This window comes from Saccostrea cucullata, unplaced genomic scaffold (assembly GCF_032062105.1).
Source record: "Saccostrea cucullata isolate Sc308-1 unplaced genomic scaffold, CSIRO_AGI_Scuc_v1 ctg7685, whole genome shotgun sequence".
Lineage (NCBI taxonomy): Eukaryota > Metazoa > Mollusca > Bivalvia > Ostreida > Ostreidae > Saccostrea > Saccostrea cuccullata.
In genome coordinates, this window is record NW_026927323.1 from 1 (window position 1) to 17,180 (window position 17,180).

At 34.1% G+C, this 17,180-nt stretch overlaps 1 protein-coding gene across 1 annotated transcript in view; it reads right to left on the reverse strand.

The window, feature by feature from the left end:
• Positions 1–156: 156 nt before the first annotated feature.
• The window catches only part of LOC134274058 (small subunit processome component 20 homolog), a gene marked incomplete at its 5' end in the record, with an annotated part of 29,027 nt that continues 12,003 nt past the window's right edge, over positions 157–17,180 (reverse strand). The window contains 12 exons of the mRNA XM_062756297.1: positions 157–255; positions 448–567; positions 692–841; positions 1,106–1,216; positions 1,304–1,435; positions 1,540–1,710; positions 4,410–4,674; positions 7,923–8,089; positions 14,111–14,278; positions 14,736–14,834; positions 15,806–15,962; positions 16,272–16,411. Of these exons, the coding sequence (XP_062612281.1) occupies positions 172–255; positions 448–567; positions 692–841; positions 1,106–1,216; positions 1,304–1,435; positions 1,540–1,710; positions 4,410–4,674; positions 7,923–8,089; positions 14,111–14,278; positions 14,736–14,834; positions 15,806–15,962; positions 16,272–16,411 (1,764 nt within the window). The remainder of the gene's footprint in view (positions 256–447; positions 568–691; positions 842–1,105; positions 1,217–1,303; positions 1,436–1,539; positions 1,711–4,409; positions 4,675–7,922; positions 8,090–14,110; positions 14,279–14,735; positions 14,835–15,805; positions 15,963–16,271; positions 16,412–17,180) is intronic.

Genomic DNA, 17,180 nt, shown 5'->3' on the forward strand with positions numbered 1-17,180 from the left:
AAAAAAAATACCAAATGGCTAAAAAATGTTTGGGTCGGGTGCATTTTCAGTGGGTTGGTAGGCAACTGCAAACAAATTTAATTTTATTTTAGGCCTTAGTGATCATAGGCTATTAACTGCTGAGATCAGAATGAAACCGAAAGAAATTCCTCAGACATGTAAGAGGGAATATTACAGTTTAATATTGTATACCTTGTCATCCGTAAACCACCTCTGTGTAATGCTTAAGAGTTCCTTTCTTGAATTGTGATCTATCTTTAATGTAACAAATCACAAATGTGAATGCAACAAAATGCAAAGATTTAAAATATAGCATACAATATGTAGATTTTAATTATGGTTTATTTCAATACATTTTACATTTATAATAGTATCAATTTTGCTTTATAAGCCTGAAAGAAATTTTATATTTTCTATACTTTTTAAAACCCATGCATGTCATGATACCTTTTGTAGAAGTGATTTGATGGCTAATGCTGTGAGTTTTCTACACTTTGTGGATTCATCATTGACAAGAGCTGCTGACATGGGTATGAAGAACATTCCTGCATGATCATTCAAGATGTTCTGAAAATATAACATGAATATTTAAGAGGTGGCATTTTTTAAAAAGCAAATACTATGAAAACATAAATTTGTACTTGAAATAAAAGTGATATTTCTACAAGTAAATGTAATACAGTGTACGTACCTGAGGAAATGAAGAAAATATGGTGGCCAACATTTCCAAAGCCGATTCACGTCCCATCTCCATCTCATAAGACAATTGTGTGACGTAAAACTCCAGGTGTTTATCAAGGAGCTTTCCCAGGGGATATTCCAGGATGTACTGCAGGGCTATCTGTATCAAAGCAAAAATCAAACATATCAATACTTTCATAATCTATATTAAAAATAATATTGGGGTAAAGGTACAACATAAAGAAATTAGCGTCAGGTGACGTTCAAAAGTCCAAAAAGTTCAAAATTTTTCAAAATAAAGTTAAACCCTCCCCCCACTTTGTGTTACCTGTCTACACTCCCTCCTGACATGGGGAGAGTCAGCTATGATAGACATACCCTCCCCCCATTATTGTGTTGTGTACACCCCCACTGCTTGCATTACCTGTCTACATTCCCTCCTGACATGGGGAGAGTCAGCTGTGATAGACATACCCTCCACCTTCTTTATCAACTCCAACACCTCGGGCACATTCAACTTCCTAGACAATATGGCCTAAAAAAAATTTAAACATTATTTATCAGTTTATGAAATATTTTATTAAAATGTTACTAAAAAAAATCAATGTAATGAAAATTTCACCTTTAGAAGAGAGAAGGCGGTGCTCTGTCTGTTGTAGTCATACAAATCTTCCTCACAGAAAGTCAACAGAACTTGAAGCTGTGTTTGATTCAGTTTGTAAATCTTCACATCTCTAACCAATACTGTCACAGCCTAAAAATAATTTCATGTATGATTTAGAAAAATAGGGGGGGGGGGGAGTACTGAAGTTTTTATTTAATCAAGAGTAAAAGTTGTGATAAGATTCAAAGATTTACCTTAAATGCCATAGAAATGAGCTCCAAGTTCTCTCCCTTAGAAGCACCTGCTGAGGCATAGTTCTTCAGAATAACAAACATTCCATTGGCCAGTTTCCTGATGTTATCATCCACAGACGGTAATCTGAATTTCAGTAACCAACAAAGGCATCTCAGACTTAAGGTGTTAATCTGAAATTATATTGATGTTTTTAACACTTCGGTAACAAAAACAGCATTTTTTATCAGAAGGTTACATATATGTCAGTTCCTTTCACCAAGTATTCATGAATCTAGTCACCTCTGTTTTATATATATAACTAGAAAACTGACCAGTCAGCAAGGGCCCCGCCATGGGGTTGAATTAAAAGGGTCAGCTTACAGAATGATTAATAAATGTACGAAGAATAAGCAACATCAACAGTATTCTTAAAATTTCAAGATTTGAATATTCAAAAATCTGAAAATAATATCCTTGTATTTGCATTAGGCAGTAAAGAACAACTTAACATTGAATGTATATTTAAACAATTATGAAGCTTGTGTTATATAAAATGCAAGCCTTCAATGAATACAAATATCATTAAGGCTTGACCTTAACTTCAAACAAACAGAAGTTGCAGACAAAAATTTTCGTTCATCTTAAAGTGACAGATAAAGAAAAGCCTACTAAATTTTCTGCAGCAGGCTATATAATAAATCCCAAGGGATTAATTATACCTCTCTCATCATTTTCTTCTAAATTTACAATAAGAACTTTTTCAGTATTAATGATAGAATGGGGTTTTTATACAACTACATTAAAAATTAATAATATTCTTGAATTAATATATTTTTTTTTTTTAAAAGTGAAAAAAGTGAAAAAAAAGTAAATCAACAAATCTTCTTTAATCTATTTCTTTTTTTTTTTTTTTTTAGAATTCAATGAAATCATAACTATCAAACAAAAATAAATAATTAAAATTTATATTTAAATCCACATTTCAGAGGGTTCATAGCATTCCAAATTGATTTAACTTCAAAACAAACTTCATTTGTTATATACAGAGGTGGTAATTAATCTCAATGTGAAAGATTAAGATAATGCTCTGGATTTTCTTCAGGAGGAAAGCTAATTAATCCCAAGGGACTCCTAGCAGCATTCAGTTTACAATGGGAACATCTTCAGCACTTATCTCTCTTTGCCAATGCATTCTTATATAAAGTTAAGGAATCTACCCCACCACCCCAGCTCCAAACCAAGGGACATAGAGAACCAAACTTAGCATCAAAATATGTATTTCTACCTACTGAACTACTATACCAAATTTGTACTTGATTGGGCAATCATAAAAAAAGTTGCCCGTTCATTCTTATGCACAGTTAAGTAATCTACCCCACCACCCCAGCTCCAAACCAGAAGACATAGAGAACCAAACTTAGCATCAAACTAGAAAACTGACCAGTCAGCAAGGGCCCCGCCATGGGGTAGAACTAATAGTGTGCAGCTTACGGAATGATTAAAAAATGTATGAAGAATAAGCAACAGCAACAGCAACTGTATTCTTAAAATTTCAAGATAATTCCTGAATATTCAAAAAAACTGAAAATAATATCCTTGTATTTACATTAGGCAGCAAAGAACAACTTAACATTGAATGGATTATTTTAAACAATTATGAAGCTTGTGTTTTATAAAATGCCAGCCTTCAATGAATGCAAATATCATGAAGGCTTGACCTTAACTTCAAACAAACAGCAGTTGCAGACAAAGGTTTTCATTAATCTAAATACGACAGATAAAGAAAAGCCTACTAAATTTTCTGCAGCAGGCTAGATAATTAATCCCAAGGGATTAATTGTACCTCTCTAATCATTTCTTCTGAAGTTACAAGAAGAACTTTTTTCAGTATTAATGATAGAATGGGGTTTTAATACATCAACTATCCTAAATATTAATAATATTCTTGAATTAATATTAAGTGAAAAAAGTAAATCAACTTCAAAACAAATCAATCTACTTTAATTTTTTTCTTGTCATTAGAGTGCAATGAAATCATAACTATTAAACAAACATAAATTATAAAAATTAATATTTAAATCCACATTTCAGAGTGTTCATAGCATTCCAAATTGACTTAACTTAAAAAAAAAACTTTACTTGCAGACAGAGGTGCTAATTTATCTCAATGATAAATATAAAGATAATGCTCTGGATTTTCTTCAGGAGGAAAGCTAATTAATCCCAAGGGACTCATAGCATTCCATTCAATGGAAACATCTTCAGCAGTTATTTCTCTTTGCCAATGCTTTTGTGCATAAAGTTAAGGAATCTACCCCACCACCCCAGCTCCAAACCAGGGGACATAGAGAACCAAACTTAGCATCAAAATATGTATTTCTACCTACTGAACTACCATACCAAATTTGTACTTGATCGGGCAACCATAAAAAAAAGTTCCCCATTCATTCTTAAGCATAGTTAAGGAATCTACCCCACCACCCCAGCTCAAAACCAGAAGATATATAGCATCAAAATATGTATTTCTGCCTACTGAACTACCATACAAAATTTAAACTTGATTGGGCAACCACAAAAAAAGTTATTAGAAAAAAACAGAAAATTTGTGGACAGAAGAGTGACAGACGGACAGACAGCTAGACGGACGGACAGAGTGATTACTATAGGGCACCCGCAAATCCTTGCGGGGCCCTAACTATGTATTTCTGCCTACTGAACTACCATACCAAATTTGAACTTGATTGGGCAACCATAAAAAAAGTAATTAGAAAAAAAACAGAAAATTTGTGGACGGAAGAGTGACAGACAGAGAGACAGCTGGACAGACGGACGGACAGAGTGTTTACTACAGGGCACCCGCAAATCCTTGCGGGGCCCTAATTATACAAACCCTGATATGCTTAGAATGCAGACAGTCCACTAAGATGGTGATAAAAGGGTCCACTAATTTACAGTGGTTCTCCTCTGTCACCACCAGGCGGCCCCTCTTCAGACACAGACACAGGAGCTGGAGACCAAACTCCACCAAGACATGGATGTTGGTCTTCTTACTCAGTCTGGGTTTGTCTCCTCCACGCTTCGGTTCCTCTGGTAGCAGGAGACAGCTTGGTGGTCTGAAGGTCTGGGTCTCTTTTTCTTCAGTTTTCTTCTGCTTACTGAAAAAAATTCTCCAAAATTAACTAAAGATCCATTCAAAACAATGCTCTTAGCCTCTATTTTTGTAAATCTAACATTCAATGTAACAAGAGGCCCCTGGGCCTTATAGGTCACCTGGATTCGTATGCATAAAAATTCTAAGTCAGAATTTTCTTTAGTATATGCTTAAATTTCTAAAGCATATTCTTAGCTTAGTAACATGCTTAATTTCTGTTGCATAAAAATTCTAAGCAATATGCTTAGCAATTCTTAGCTAAGAATGTCACAATCTACTTAAGTACACTGTTGCCATGCCAATAAAGTCACTTTCGCTTTCATTTCAATGTAAACAAACACATGACATGATGAAGAAGCAAAGAAATAATATTTTGAAAAATAAAATATTAATTCACTGATTCTCCTTCCTGTTAAGGTATAACTCTAAATATTTTTGATTTATTTATTTGAGCAAAATAGTTCGTTTGATATCGATGACATGTTTATAATATTAGGTACCGTCTACTCTGACAATTCAAAGAAAAGAGAGAGAGAGAATAAATAAACTGTGGAGGATGTAGATTAAAGGTGGCGCAATTGAGAGAAAAAGAGCAAATGAAATTAATTTGAAATTATTTTGTAGAGATTAAAAGGATAAGGTGTATGTACACTTCTTTCTACGATGAATACAAAAATATTTTTTCTTATTTCATGAGATCTTTGCAAGTATCAAATAGAAGGAAATTGGCATTGAATTAAAGATTAAATGAACTTTTTAAAGTGCGTGAAAATGCGTGATTGCGGGGAAAAGGTATATGCGTGATTTTGCGTTACAAATAGGAAATGGTATATGCGTTAAAATGCGTGACTGCGAGGAAGGGAGTTAACATAACTAGATCACAGGCACTTGTTTCAGAAATATTTTTAACCATTGGATATTTAATAATTATACTATGACAAGGCTAAAAAAGTATTTCCGAAACAAGTGAGATAGATCTAGATGTTCATCGCACTGGTGAACTCGAAAAGGGTTCTTCCGAATACACTGCATTGTCACAAGTGCTGGACATAACAAACTATGTAACAATGAAATGACGTCATATTTTAAACTGTTTTGATACTAAATTGCTAGCATCTGTATAATGCCACATAATGAAGTAAAAACACTAAGATTGTAATTTATTCCATTGATTTCATTACTGTTCATATTTTTATTTCATTTTGTAAAATTCTTTAAATTATTTTTGTGCTATTTCCTTTTTTTAAATATCTTAGGCAATATGCTTAAGAACTTAAGACAGGTATAGACCATGCTTAACTTTAAGCATATGCTGAGCATATACTTAGGAGTTGAGAAGTTTTATGCAACATACTAAGCAATATGCTAAGTAAAATTTCAATCTGCTAAGCAGAAAAACAGTACTTAAGTATATGCTTAAGGACTTAAGAATTTTTATGCATACGAATCCTGAGCATTATTCAACAACTTCCCAGTGACTGAATTTGATCCATGTTTTAAGCCAGATGCTATAGCATTTACAATTTGGTCATCATAACTATACACTTAGCAGTTCCTTAGTTTGGTTACTTTATACCCATAGGCAGGGTAGGGAAACAAAAAATGCATTTCAACTAATCAGTAAATATTCAGCAATAATCAGTAGTGCCGCTACCACACATGAACCCTTGATTCTTAGGCTTAGATCCACACATTGCACTATTTTTGGAAAGGCATACTTGCTTCTCAAAAATATTTGATTAATACCAAGGAGCACATTTCAAACCATTCATTTTCAGTACATAAGTACAGCCTCCCCCCCCCCCCCACTATGGTACAACTGACCCTGGGGCCTTGAAATTTACAAATCTTGAAGATTAGGGATTGCTCATAACTATATAGGTAATTCACCTAGGAGAAAAGAAGAAGATTTTCAAAGATTTAATGTTTTTTCACTATACATGTATAATCAATACAGCCCCGCCCTAACACCAGAATCCCTAACCCTGGGGCCATAAAATTCACAATTTTGGCAGAGGCACTTTTGCTCATCATAACTATGTACTTAGTTAGTTTATTTAATACCCAGGAGTAAAGAAGAAGATTTTCAAAGAATTCATGTATTTCCTCTATATAATCAATAGAGCCCCACCCTGACACCAGAAACCCTGACCCTGGGGCCATAAAATTCAAAATTTTGGTAGTGGCACTCTTGCTCATCATAACTATGTACTTAGTTAGTTTATATAAAACCTAGGAGCAGAGAAGAAGATTTTCAAAGAATTCATGTATTTTCACTATATAATCAATAGAGCCACGCCCTAAAACTAGAACCCCTGATCCTGGGCCAGTGGGGCCATAAAATTCACAATTTTGGTAGAGGCATTCTTGCTCATCATAACTATATACTTAGTTAAATCATATAAAATCTAGGAGCAGAGAAGAAGATTTTCAAAGAATTCATGTATTTTCACTACATAATCAATAGAGCCCCGCCCTGACACCAGAACCCCTGACCCTGGGGCCATAAAATTCACAATTTTGGTAGAGGCACACTTGCTCATCATAACTATGTACTTAGTTAGTTTATTTAATACCCAGGAGCAGAGAAGAAGATTTTCAAAGAAATAATGCATTTTCACTATATACTTATTTAGCCCCGCCCTAGTACAAGAACCCCTGACCCCAGGGCCATGAATTTCACAATTTTGGTAAAGGACTCAATGCTGATTACAATCATGCAAACAGTTTGACTGCTTGATGTCCAGGAGTAAAGAAGAAGATTTTTGAAGATTGCATCAATTTTAGTGGTTTTGGCCCCACCCCCCAGGCCCCAGGGGGGCAGGAATCATGAAATTCACAATTTTTGTTCCCCTTCACCCATAGATGTTTTGTGCCAAATTTGGTTGAAATTGGTTCAGTGGTTGCAGAGAAGAAGCTGAAAATGTTCAAAAGTTTACAACCGATTGACGATGAACGACGTACGACGGACGACGTACGACAGACGACGACGGACAAAAACAGATAGCAATAGGTCACCTGAGTGACTCAGGTGACCTAAAAAAAACTATCAAAATGTTTAAACAATATTACATGTAGTCATGTATGTATATAAAAACTGCCTTTCATATTTGTTGCCCACACTCTATCAATTTTTTAGGAATAACTAAATGTTTTTGATTTTGTGTCGTATTAAATATCTGCCCCAGGCCTTTTTAATGGAGGCAAAAGGGACAAAAATAAAATTTCCCTGTATACAGAAATTAATTTCACCTCTGTTTGTCAGATAGCTGAGGAAATGACTGAGTGATTAATCCGTGGATAAATATCATCAGAGCCTCTGTATCCAGTCCTGGGTTGTCCAGTAATCCTGTCACCACTTTCTTCAGCACTTCCTGTACCTTTCTTGCTATAGTATGGCTGTGTGTAGAATCTAGTACCTGCAAGAAACAGAGAATTCTTAATTCAATAGAATCCTTAAACAAGAGGCCCATGGGCCACATCGCTCACCTGAGCACTGCCGCTAGGAAAAAGCAGAATTGGTTTATTCTTGAAAACCTTAAATCCAAAAATAGTCCCAAGACCAATCATGGTTTGCTATTCTTGAGAAGAAGATTTTTAAAGAATTTTCCTATACATTTCTATGTAAAACTTTTGGTCGGCCAATTTGGCCCCACCCTACCCCCGGGGGTCATGATTTGAACAAACTTGAATCTACACTACCTGAGGATGCTTCCATATAAATATGATGAATTATGGCTTGGTCATTCTTGAGAAGAAAAACGACAGACAGACAGACGGACGCCGGACAAAATGTGATCAGAAAAGCTCACTTGAGCTTTCAGCTCAGGTGAGCTAAAAAGTGTAGTATATATAAGTTAAGGACTTTCGATCCTGTGCTTTTGAGTCGATTTTGGTCTTGGCCTTTATTTCTGACATTCTGCATCGTTTTTAAATTTTAACGTTGAATTTAGATTCTACAATTCAAATTTAAACTATATCCATTGCAAAAACTGCAATTAAATTCCATTCAAGGAGGGTTAATCCAGGGACTATATTTTGTGGCTGAGGTTTTTTTTTTAGAAGAAAATAATCAATTTATCCCTTTTGAACTTTATAGAGTACTGTTAATTTTAGATTCCTATTTTTCTGTGCTGGTCGCACACAAAGCTATTTTTTGCAGTGAAATGTGTTCTGCGTGTTCTGAAATAGCTATCAAATTCTTTCGACGAAAGAAAAATACCATTTTATGAGTGCAGAAAGGTCAAATATATTAAATAAATAATTGATTGTGCATAGAAATGCGAAACTTTTTCTTTATCACAATTTTAAGTGTCTTTTTTAAATAGACTTATTGTTTAATTTGTCCCATACTTTATTTGGATAAAAATATTGGAGGGGAAAAGTTGACAATGTAATTTTTTTAATTAAGACATAGATTTCAGAGCAAAAAGGTCATATTCAATGGACAGTAGCGCCAAAAGAAGCATATTAACCCTCATATTTTGACTTGATTTTTCATTGAGCTATGTGTGAAGAAAGTAAAAACATACCCGGTACTTGACAAAAAATATTAAGACTTTAAATATCATGATCGAACATCCTTAACACAGTACAGTAAAAGTTTTTAGTACGAACACGGATGTCTTCTTGGATCCCAAGCTATATAAATTTGATGAATTTCTTATACGGTTATAACGAAATAATTTAATTTTGATTATATTCTAGTCTCTCATTGGTTGATTTCCAAAAAGGAACACAAGAATAAAATGTAATAACCTGGTTTGGTATGGGGACACACCCCCTTGACAACCAGCTGATTCATCTGTATCTCTGCAATCCCACATTTCCAGTCCATGGAATTACATGAAAAACTCTACATTTAATAAATGTACTTTTAACTTCAAACAGTAGCTCGCTCTTACCTCGTGTAAACAAACATCATGGCTGCCAGATCTGTGTATCACTTATTACGTCCCCTTGTTTCAAATCACTTCCGTTACTAGGGATGTATTATTGAGCGGCAAATTTGAACTCATAAAAAGCAGCACAATTTTACATCCACAGTCGTTTAATAATTTAAAAATTAAATTATAAGGAATGACTCTAATTCTTGGCCAAATTATTCGATTATAACCTGGTTTGGGTCAGTTTACGCCTTTTTATAATCCGCTTCGCGGATTATAAAGCGTAAACTGACCCAAACCAGGTTATAATCGAATAATTTGGCCACGAATTAGAGTCATTCCTTAATTACAGATATAACGAAGTCTTTTATAGGTCCCAGCGACTTCGTTATAACTGAGTTTTGCTGAAGTGTAACGAAAACTACGGTATTCAAATAAGAAAGGCACCACAAAGAAAGAGACTACCTCCCCCTTCTTCCCCCCAAAATAGGAAAAATTACTTTTTTTAAAAACAAGAGATGTTTGTTAAACACTTATGCCCCCCTCCCCCCAAATTAGAATTTTTCCAAGTCCAAAGGGTCATAAATCTGTCAAAAATAGTGCAATATCACATCCAAAACAGAACTTGGCCTAGAAATTCATAAGATTAATCTGTATACTAAATTTCATTTCAGCATGTGCAACCTCTTTGAAGAAAATAAACGGAAACTACAAATAATAGAAATTTTTCAAAGTCCACGGTGCATAACTCTGTCAAAAATGATGCAATATTACACCAAAAACAGAACTTGTCCTAGATATTCATCTGATATACCTGTATACCAAATTTCATTTCAGTATGTGAAACGGTTGGGAAGAAAATGAACGGAAACTAAATAGACCAACAGACCGACAGACAGCAGCCAAACAATATGCCCTAGCTCCCTTCTTCGAAGGGGGGCATAATAATTGAATATATGCAACCCAAAATATCAAATTCACTGAGATAAGGAAATTTTATTACACATCATGAGCCTTCTTTAGAAGTAAACCAGGTCATTTGATTATGCAGACCCAGTGTCAATATCACAGTCGCTATGCACAGAAGTGCACACGTCAGTCAGTACACACCTGGATCATTAATTTGATTATCTTATCATACCAATAGGCCGCCATGTTTTTTATTTAAAGACAAACTTTAACAGGTTAGACAATTTAGCCTACGTGTTATTTGATATAGGTAAATTCCCAATTAATTAATTTTCTTTCCTGTAATTTTCTTGTTGATTTGAAAAACATATATTTCCTATACCTATTTAAATTAGCGAAAATGAGAAATGTTTCAGTTTTTCTTTGTTGGTACAGGTAAAGAAAAAAAAAACATGGCAACATCATCAGATCCGTATGAAAGGGCACAGGACGTAAAACGCTGTCAGCTTTGCCCCGGAAAAGACAGAAAGTCAGCTGCAGAAACTGTCTGTAAAACATGTCAACTTGACCTCTGTAAAGACTGTGTAGGTCACCATATGATCTCCAATCCCACTATTAGACATGACGTTGTAACCTTTGAGTTCAAAAAATCTGAAGTTATCCCACCACAATGCATTGTTCATAGTGAAAAACAATGTGAAATGTTCTGTGAACAATGTGATTGTCCAATATGTCAGAAATGCCTAGCCTCAGGATTCCATGAAGATCACAATGTACCACATATCTCTGTTTTTTATAGCTCTAAACAGGAGCTTATCAGAAAAGACCTAAATGAACTTGAAACTACAATTGCACCCGTTTATGAATCAATACTCGCTGATATGAAAGAAATGTCATCAAACATTGAACAGAAACATGAAGAAAGGCAAGGAATCCTTGATGGCATTGGTAAAACATGGCACAAGTTAGTAGACAATGTTATCAAAAAATATCAGAGTGATGCCAGAAAAATGGAAATATATGATGTTAATGCGATGAAGAACCTGGAGGCGGAATTCCGGAAAAACTACTCATTAATTCAATCTACAATGGATGAAAACAAATCCATCCTTGCCTTGAATGATCCATCTAAACTTGTCAACTACACTTCAGAAATTAAAAAGTTTAGAACTATTCCTTCAAGATTTGAACTAACAGTGTCAGAATTCACTCCAAAAGAACTGACTGAACAGGCTCTCTGTCAGATAATTGGAGACATTCCAGAGACAAAGAAAACCTGCATTGAAGGACAGGTCCTGAAAGCTCCCCAATCCAATTCGAGTTCAGAAAAAGCTGTCACTGTAAAGAAGATTCTTGATTTGCCACTAACAGTTAGAGATATAAATGCTACATTTATTACTGAATCAGATGAAAAAATTTGTGACATAGTTTGTATTCCTCATACATATAACTTCTGGGTGGGTTATTCCAATGGAATCCTAAGACAGATGAACAAAGAGGGGGAGGTACTGAGGGAGATCATCATATTAAAGAAAAATGAAACAAATTCTTTGACAGTTACCAGAGAGGGACATCTAGTGTATACTGATAAGATGAAGAGAAGTATTAACAAAGTAGAGGGTGATAAAGTAAAATGTCTCTTCAAAGTAAAGGACTGGACACCAGATGCTATCTGCAGCACTTCCACTGATGACCTCTTGGTACTTATGACACCCAAATACACCAGACTGAGTACAATTAAATCAATCTCTAAAAAAATTGTCTGTTATTCTGGTTCTACAGTCACAAAAGAAATAAATATAAAAGGTGAAATTTCACTAGTAGACTTTTCTTTACTTTCATTTTTTGTGCCCCATATTGATGAAAACAAGAACCTTGACATTGTATTGAGTGAAGAAACTTCGGTATTAGTGATGAACAATAAAGGACAATCCAGGTTCAAGTATGAGGGAATGAAAAACAAAATCTTTACTCCACAAGGGATTACCACAGACAGGATGTGTCACATCCTGATTGCTGACGGGGCTAATAACATTATACACATAATTGACCAGAATGGAAAATTCCTCCAGTACATAGACAACTGTGACTTACACAAACCATGGGATCTCAGTATAGATAGGGATGACATATTGTATGTTGCTGAATCCTATAGAGTGAAACAAATTAAGTATATGGAATAAATTTAAGATCAATGTGTTCATGCAAATAAACTGATATAATTAAATTATGAACCTTATAAAGTCCAAAAGCGTTGGATTAAAAACACCAGTGATATGGAAATTAATAGTGTTGATAAATCCCAATAAATAGTACATTTTTTTTCTTGGAGATTTTAGGGAATGTAAATTTATACAATGTCAAAATTGTTTAATTCTTAAACTCATTCCATCTATACAAAATTCAGAAATAAAATACACATTAAACCAGAAGATGAATCGTATACATTTCATTCTCTAACGTGTATATATCTAAGGATTGAACGTATCCAAAGACTATAATTGGTTTTTTTTTTATTTTTAATCAAATCTCTCAAATTTCCTTAAAGCCATATATGGCGTATGTACAATGAAAATTATTAGACTAAAATTATAAGAAGTTATTATTTGTATCATTACTTTATATAAAGATAGAACTTTTGCGTAAATTGCAAAATCTAAGTCAATTGCGTTATAAAGATATCACAATTTAATTTGGATTCTCGGAATTTTCTCCGACTCGGAAGAAAATACAAAAGATTTAAATAACACATTACATAGAAGATAAAATCATATTATTAGTTGAAAAGAGGTGTTCTCCGTGTTCAGAAATGTATGAAAAGTTTTGATTTAAAAGTATTAACTCTATTTCTTTACTTAGTTTTTGTATTTTTTTAAAATTATATTTTTTGATCAGTTACGCCATATATGGCTTTAAGTCTTAAATTCCATATTTCCACTACTCAATACTTTGTTATTGATGATGATGTCACAGATATGAATAGCAGCTGTGGCACCTGTTTTTAGAAACATCCAATTTATCAGGTTTATAAAGTCCATTATTTTAGATTTATTTGAAATTTTATCAATGACTGAATAATTTTTTTTTGAAAGGGAGCATTTTGCATTCAAGTGTAAATTAAATTTCATTTAGATTTACAAGTTCATTTTTTTTTTTTGTTGTTGTTGTTTTTTTCTAACAAAAATATTTTTGCAAATGCAGTGAATGCAAAAAATGCATGAAGCTAAAAATCTAGACAGTAAAATTTTCAGATTTAATATACAGATTTAGAAAGTTTTCATAACAGAATGATGTCATATTTTCATTCAGAATTATTTAACAGGTACTGAAATGTTTTCTTTACATTTTTAGATAAGGTGCGAATTTCTTGAATTGCTTATTTTTTTTTAATGCATGATATGTTTTGTTATGGCATAATACAAAGACTAATATATACTGTACATGTATTTCATACTTATATTCGATTAATTACAGTCAAATCTTTCCATCTCAAATGACATTATGAGAAAATACTTTGGAATATCCAAGAGCAAGGGTTTGGGACATCCAAGGTGATATACTTGGAAATAAGCAAATAAGCCCTAAAATTTGTTTGCAGGGCCAGGGGAGTGGATGGTGGGGGTTATAGATATGAGAATGCCTTACCTCTTTCAGTGGAGTGATGAATGCCATGAGGGATTCTTTACTGATGACTTGAGCCAGTATTTTGTACGAGTCGTAACTTTTTATGGACCTGGCCTCAAACAGTTTACTTGTAACTCCTGCCACCTCCTTCTCCTCAGCCACTTGTCCAAATAAATCTTCATGGAAAACCTGACGAAAAGAGAAAAACATGCAACCTAATTAAAATTAAGAAATTTCAAGATCTGCATGTTTATCATATTATTGGTCTAGCTTTCGGGAGTGCACATGACCTTATTAGCAGAATTTTTTTAAAGGATTCAATTTTGACATTATAAGCAAAGGTTCCTGTATTACTAGAATTGAATTTTTCTAACTGTTTATTCCAATAGATTGTTATAGCTTTCTCTCTTGACATTATTTAACTGATAAAAAATAACTTCTTGCTAACAATATACCAGGTCCAGTTTTTGGGGCATAAATTGCTAAATTTGCGTCAGCCAAAATTTTAATTTATACAGTATAAACCTGCAATCATTTTATTGCCAATTAAATTGTGTTTTACTTCATCCATATTTTCATTGAAAATCAATCATCTCAGGATGAAAAAGCAATGTATTGATCCCAAAAATGTTTTAATTTGACTCACATCTTGGAGACTCTTCCTGCAAACATCCAGCTCTCCTGGTTTAAGTACAGGTAACAAGTTCTTAAGGAGCACATGAACTGTATAGCACAACACATGGACCTGTCAAACATAATCAAATGCAGAAAAGAATGTTCAGTTAAATTTAATTTAATGAGTGTGTCATCTTAGAATTACTTTCAGTGATAACTGCAACATGTTACTTATACAATGCATCTACCTTTTCAATCATAGTTTGGGAATTATGAAAATTTAATTGTACCATAGGACTGGCAGTAAATTCAGATTTTACTTTGATGTTGCTGTGGTGTATTTGCCAGAAGAACCCCTACACACTTTTTTGCAAAGAAAAACATAATATATAGGCATCTAAAATTGGGGTTTACCTTTTTATGTTGTTTAGCCCCCCTCTCTTCAATTTGCTACTGACACCTATGCTTGCAGTACCATTCAAACTTTATAAAATGTCAAAAATCATATCGCGGTTTTTGTACATTATAAATGAAAAGTTCAATCAATGTTTTCCATTGAACCAAACCAACCCCCCCCCCCCCCCCCCCCCCCCCCCCCCCCCCCCCCCCCCCCCCACCCCCAAAAATAAAATGGATCTTCAAAAGGAATAACAGCCTAAAATAAAATATTTAGCCCTCTGTCTAAGCTGCATCATCTTCACACGTACCTAATAATGATCAATCATTTCGAATTTTTTTTTGATCGACAATACCCCAGATGCAGCATTCAAAATACGATCCCTTCAGATGGTGAAAGGTATTTATACAGTCTCCGGGCCACGACTTGACAGAATGAAGTGGATGGTGCTAACTGTCAACCTGCTTTTGTCTCATTGGTCCTCTGGTACAAGTAACTTACACAATAGATATTAATTGGTTAATGGTAAATACACTCACATATTTAACTCGGGGCTTCATCCCTGGTGAGTTAAAAACTGTGAGTTTATTTACCATTAACCAATTTTTAAATATCTATAGTGTAACTACACTTACATGATAATGCAATACAAAACTTAAATTAATGTTGCCTTATATGAATTGTTATCTAAGTAGGTCTGTTACCTGATATCCTTTCCTCAGTGTCCCTCTAAGTTCTGACAAAATGAATGGGAAGAATCTTGGTCCGAGGGAAGTGGTAATCTTCACCAGTGTGTCCCTAGCAGTGTGTCTGATGTCAACAGCTCTAGACCTCATAAAATTACAAACCTTCAATAGGATTCTAAAATAACAACAAAAAATTAAAACACATTTTATAGATATTATCAAATCATGTTTTTCTTCATATACTCTAAAAGACATATTGATAGTTCAGTTAATAAAGATGAATATAGAAAAACTTGCCTATAATCTGGATGTGTATTTTGAAGTATTGTCAATTACAATGTAAATATCAAGTCCCCTAATAAATTCTAAAGTCTAATATTGTCTTGTCTATAATTAAGTCAATCTTTGATGAACCAAAGGTGTTCGGAATTGAACAAATTCTACTGTACTGTAATTCGTGAATTTAGTCAGAATAAACACTTGCCCTGGAAGGTTGCGCTCCAGTGATTTGTGAGGTAGATTCTGTAGTAATTTTATCATGGCTAGAGCTATAGGTACTCTCAGTACTTCACTGTCCTCAGCTATATTATTCCTAGCCAGCTTGTGTTCATCTTCACTCTTCTCCTGCAAAAATATAGCATTAACAAGAGGCCCAAAGGCCTTGAATCGCTCTTCTGATAAATTGTACAACCTATCACTTGTATTTGAAGCCTCTAACCCTAAGTATCCTATTAAAGACCCAAGTTGCATCACCTGACAAAGTTTGATGATTCTTAGCCAATTAGAACTACTTTTTGGTCTACATTCTTGGAAATCACAAAATGCATCAAGTGACAAAGTATGATTATTCTAAGCCAATAAATACCTAAAATACTTAAATATAGCCATAAAATGTCGAAAGTAGGTCATCGTGACCTACATTTTAGTCAACATTTTTCAGAGTCCCAAGATGCATCTGCTGACTAAGTTTGATAATTCTAAGCCAATAAATACCTGAGATATTCAAAAGTAGGTCACTGTGACCTACTCTTTAGTCAACATTCTCAGAAAACTCAAGATGCATCAACTGACAAAGTATGATGATTCTTAATCAATAAGTACCAGGGATACTTAAATATAGCCATAAAATGTCGAAAATAGGTCATTGTGACCTACATTTTGGTTGACATTTTTTAGAGTCCCAAGATGCATCTGCTGACCAAGTTTGATAATTCTAAGCCAATAAATACCTGAGATATTCAAAAGTAGGTCACCATGACCTACTCTTAGGTCGACATTCTCCGAAAACCAAAGTTGCATCAACTGACAAAGTATGATGATTCTAAATCGATAAGTACTAGAGATACATAAATATAGCCATAAAATGTCCAAAAGTAGGTCACCGTGACCTACT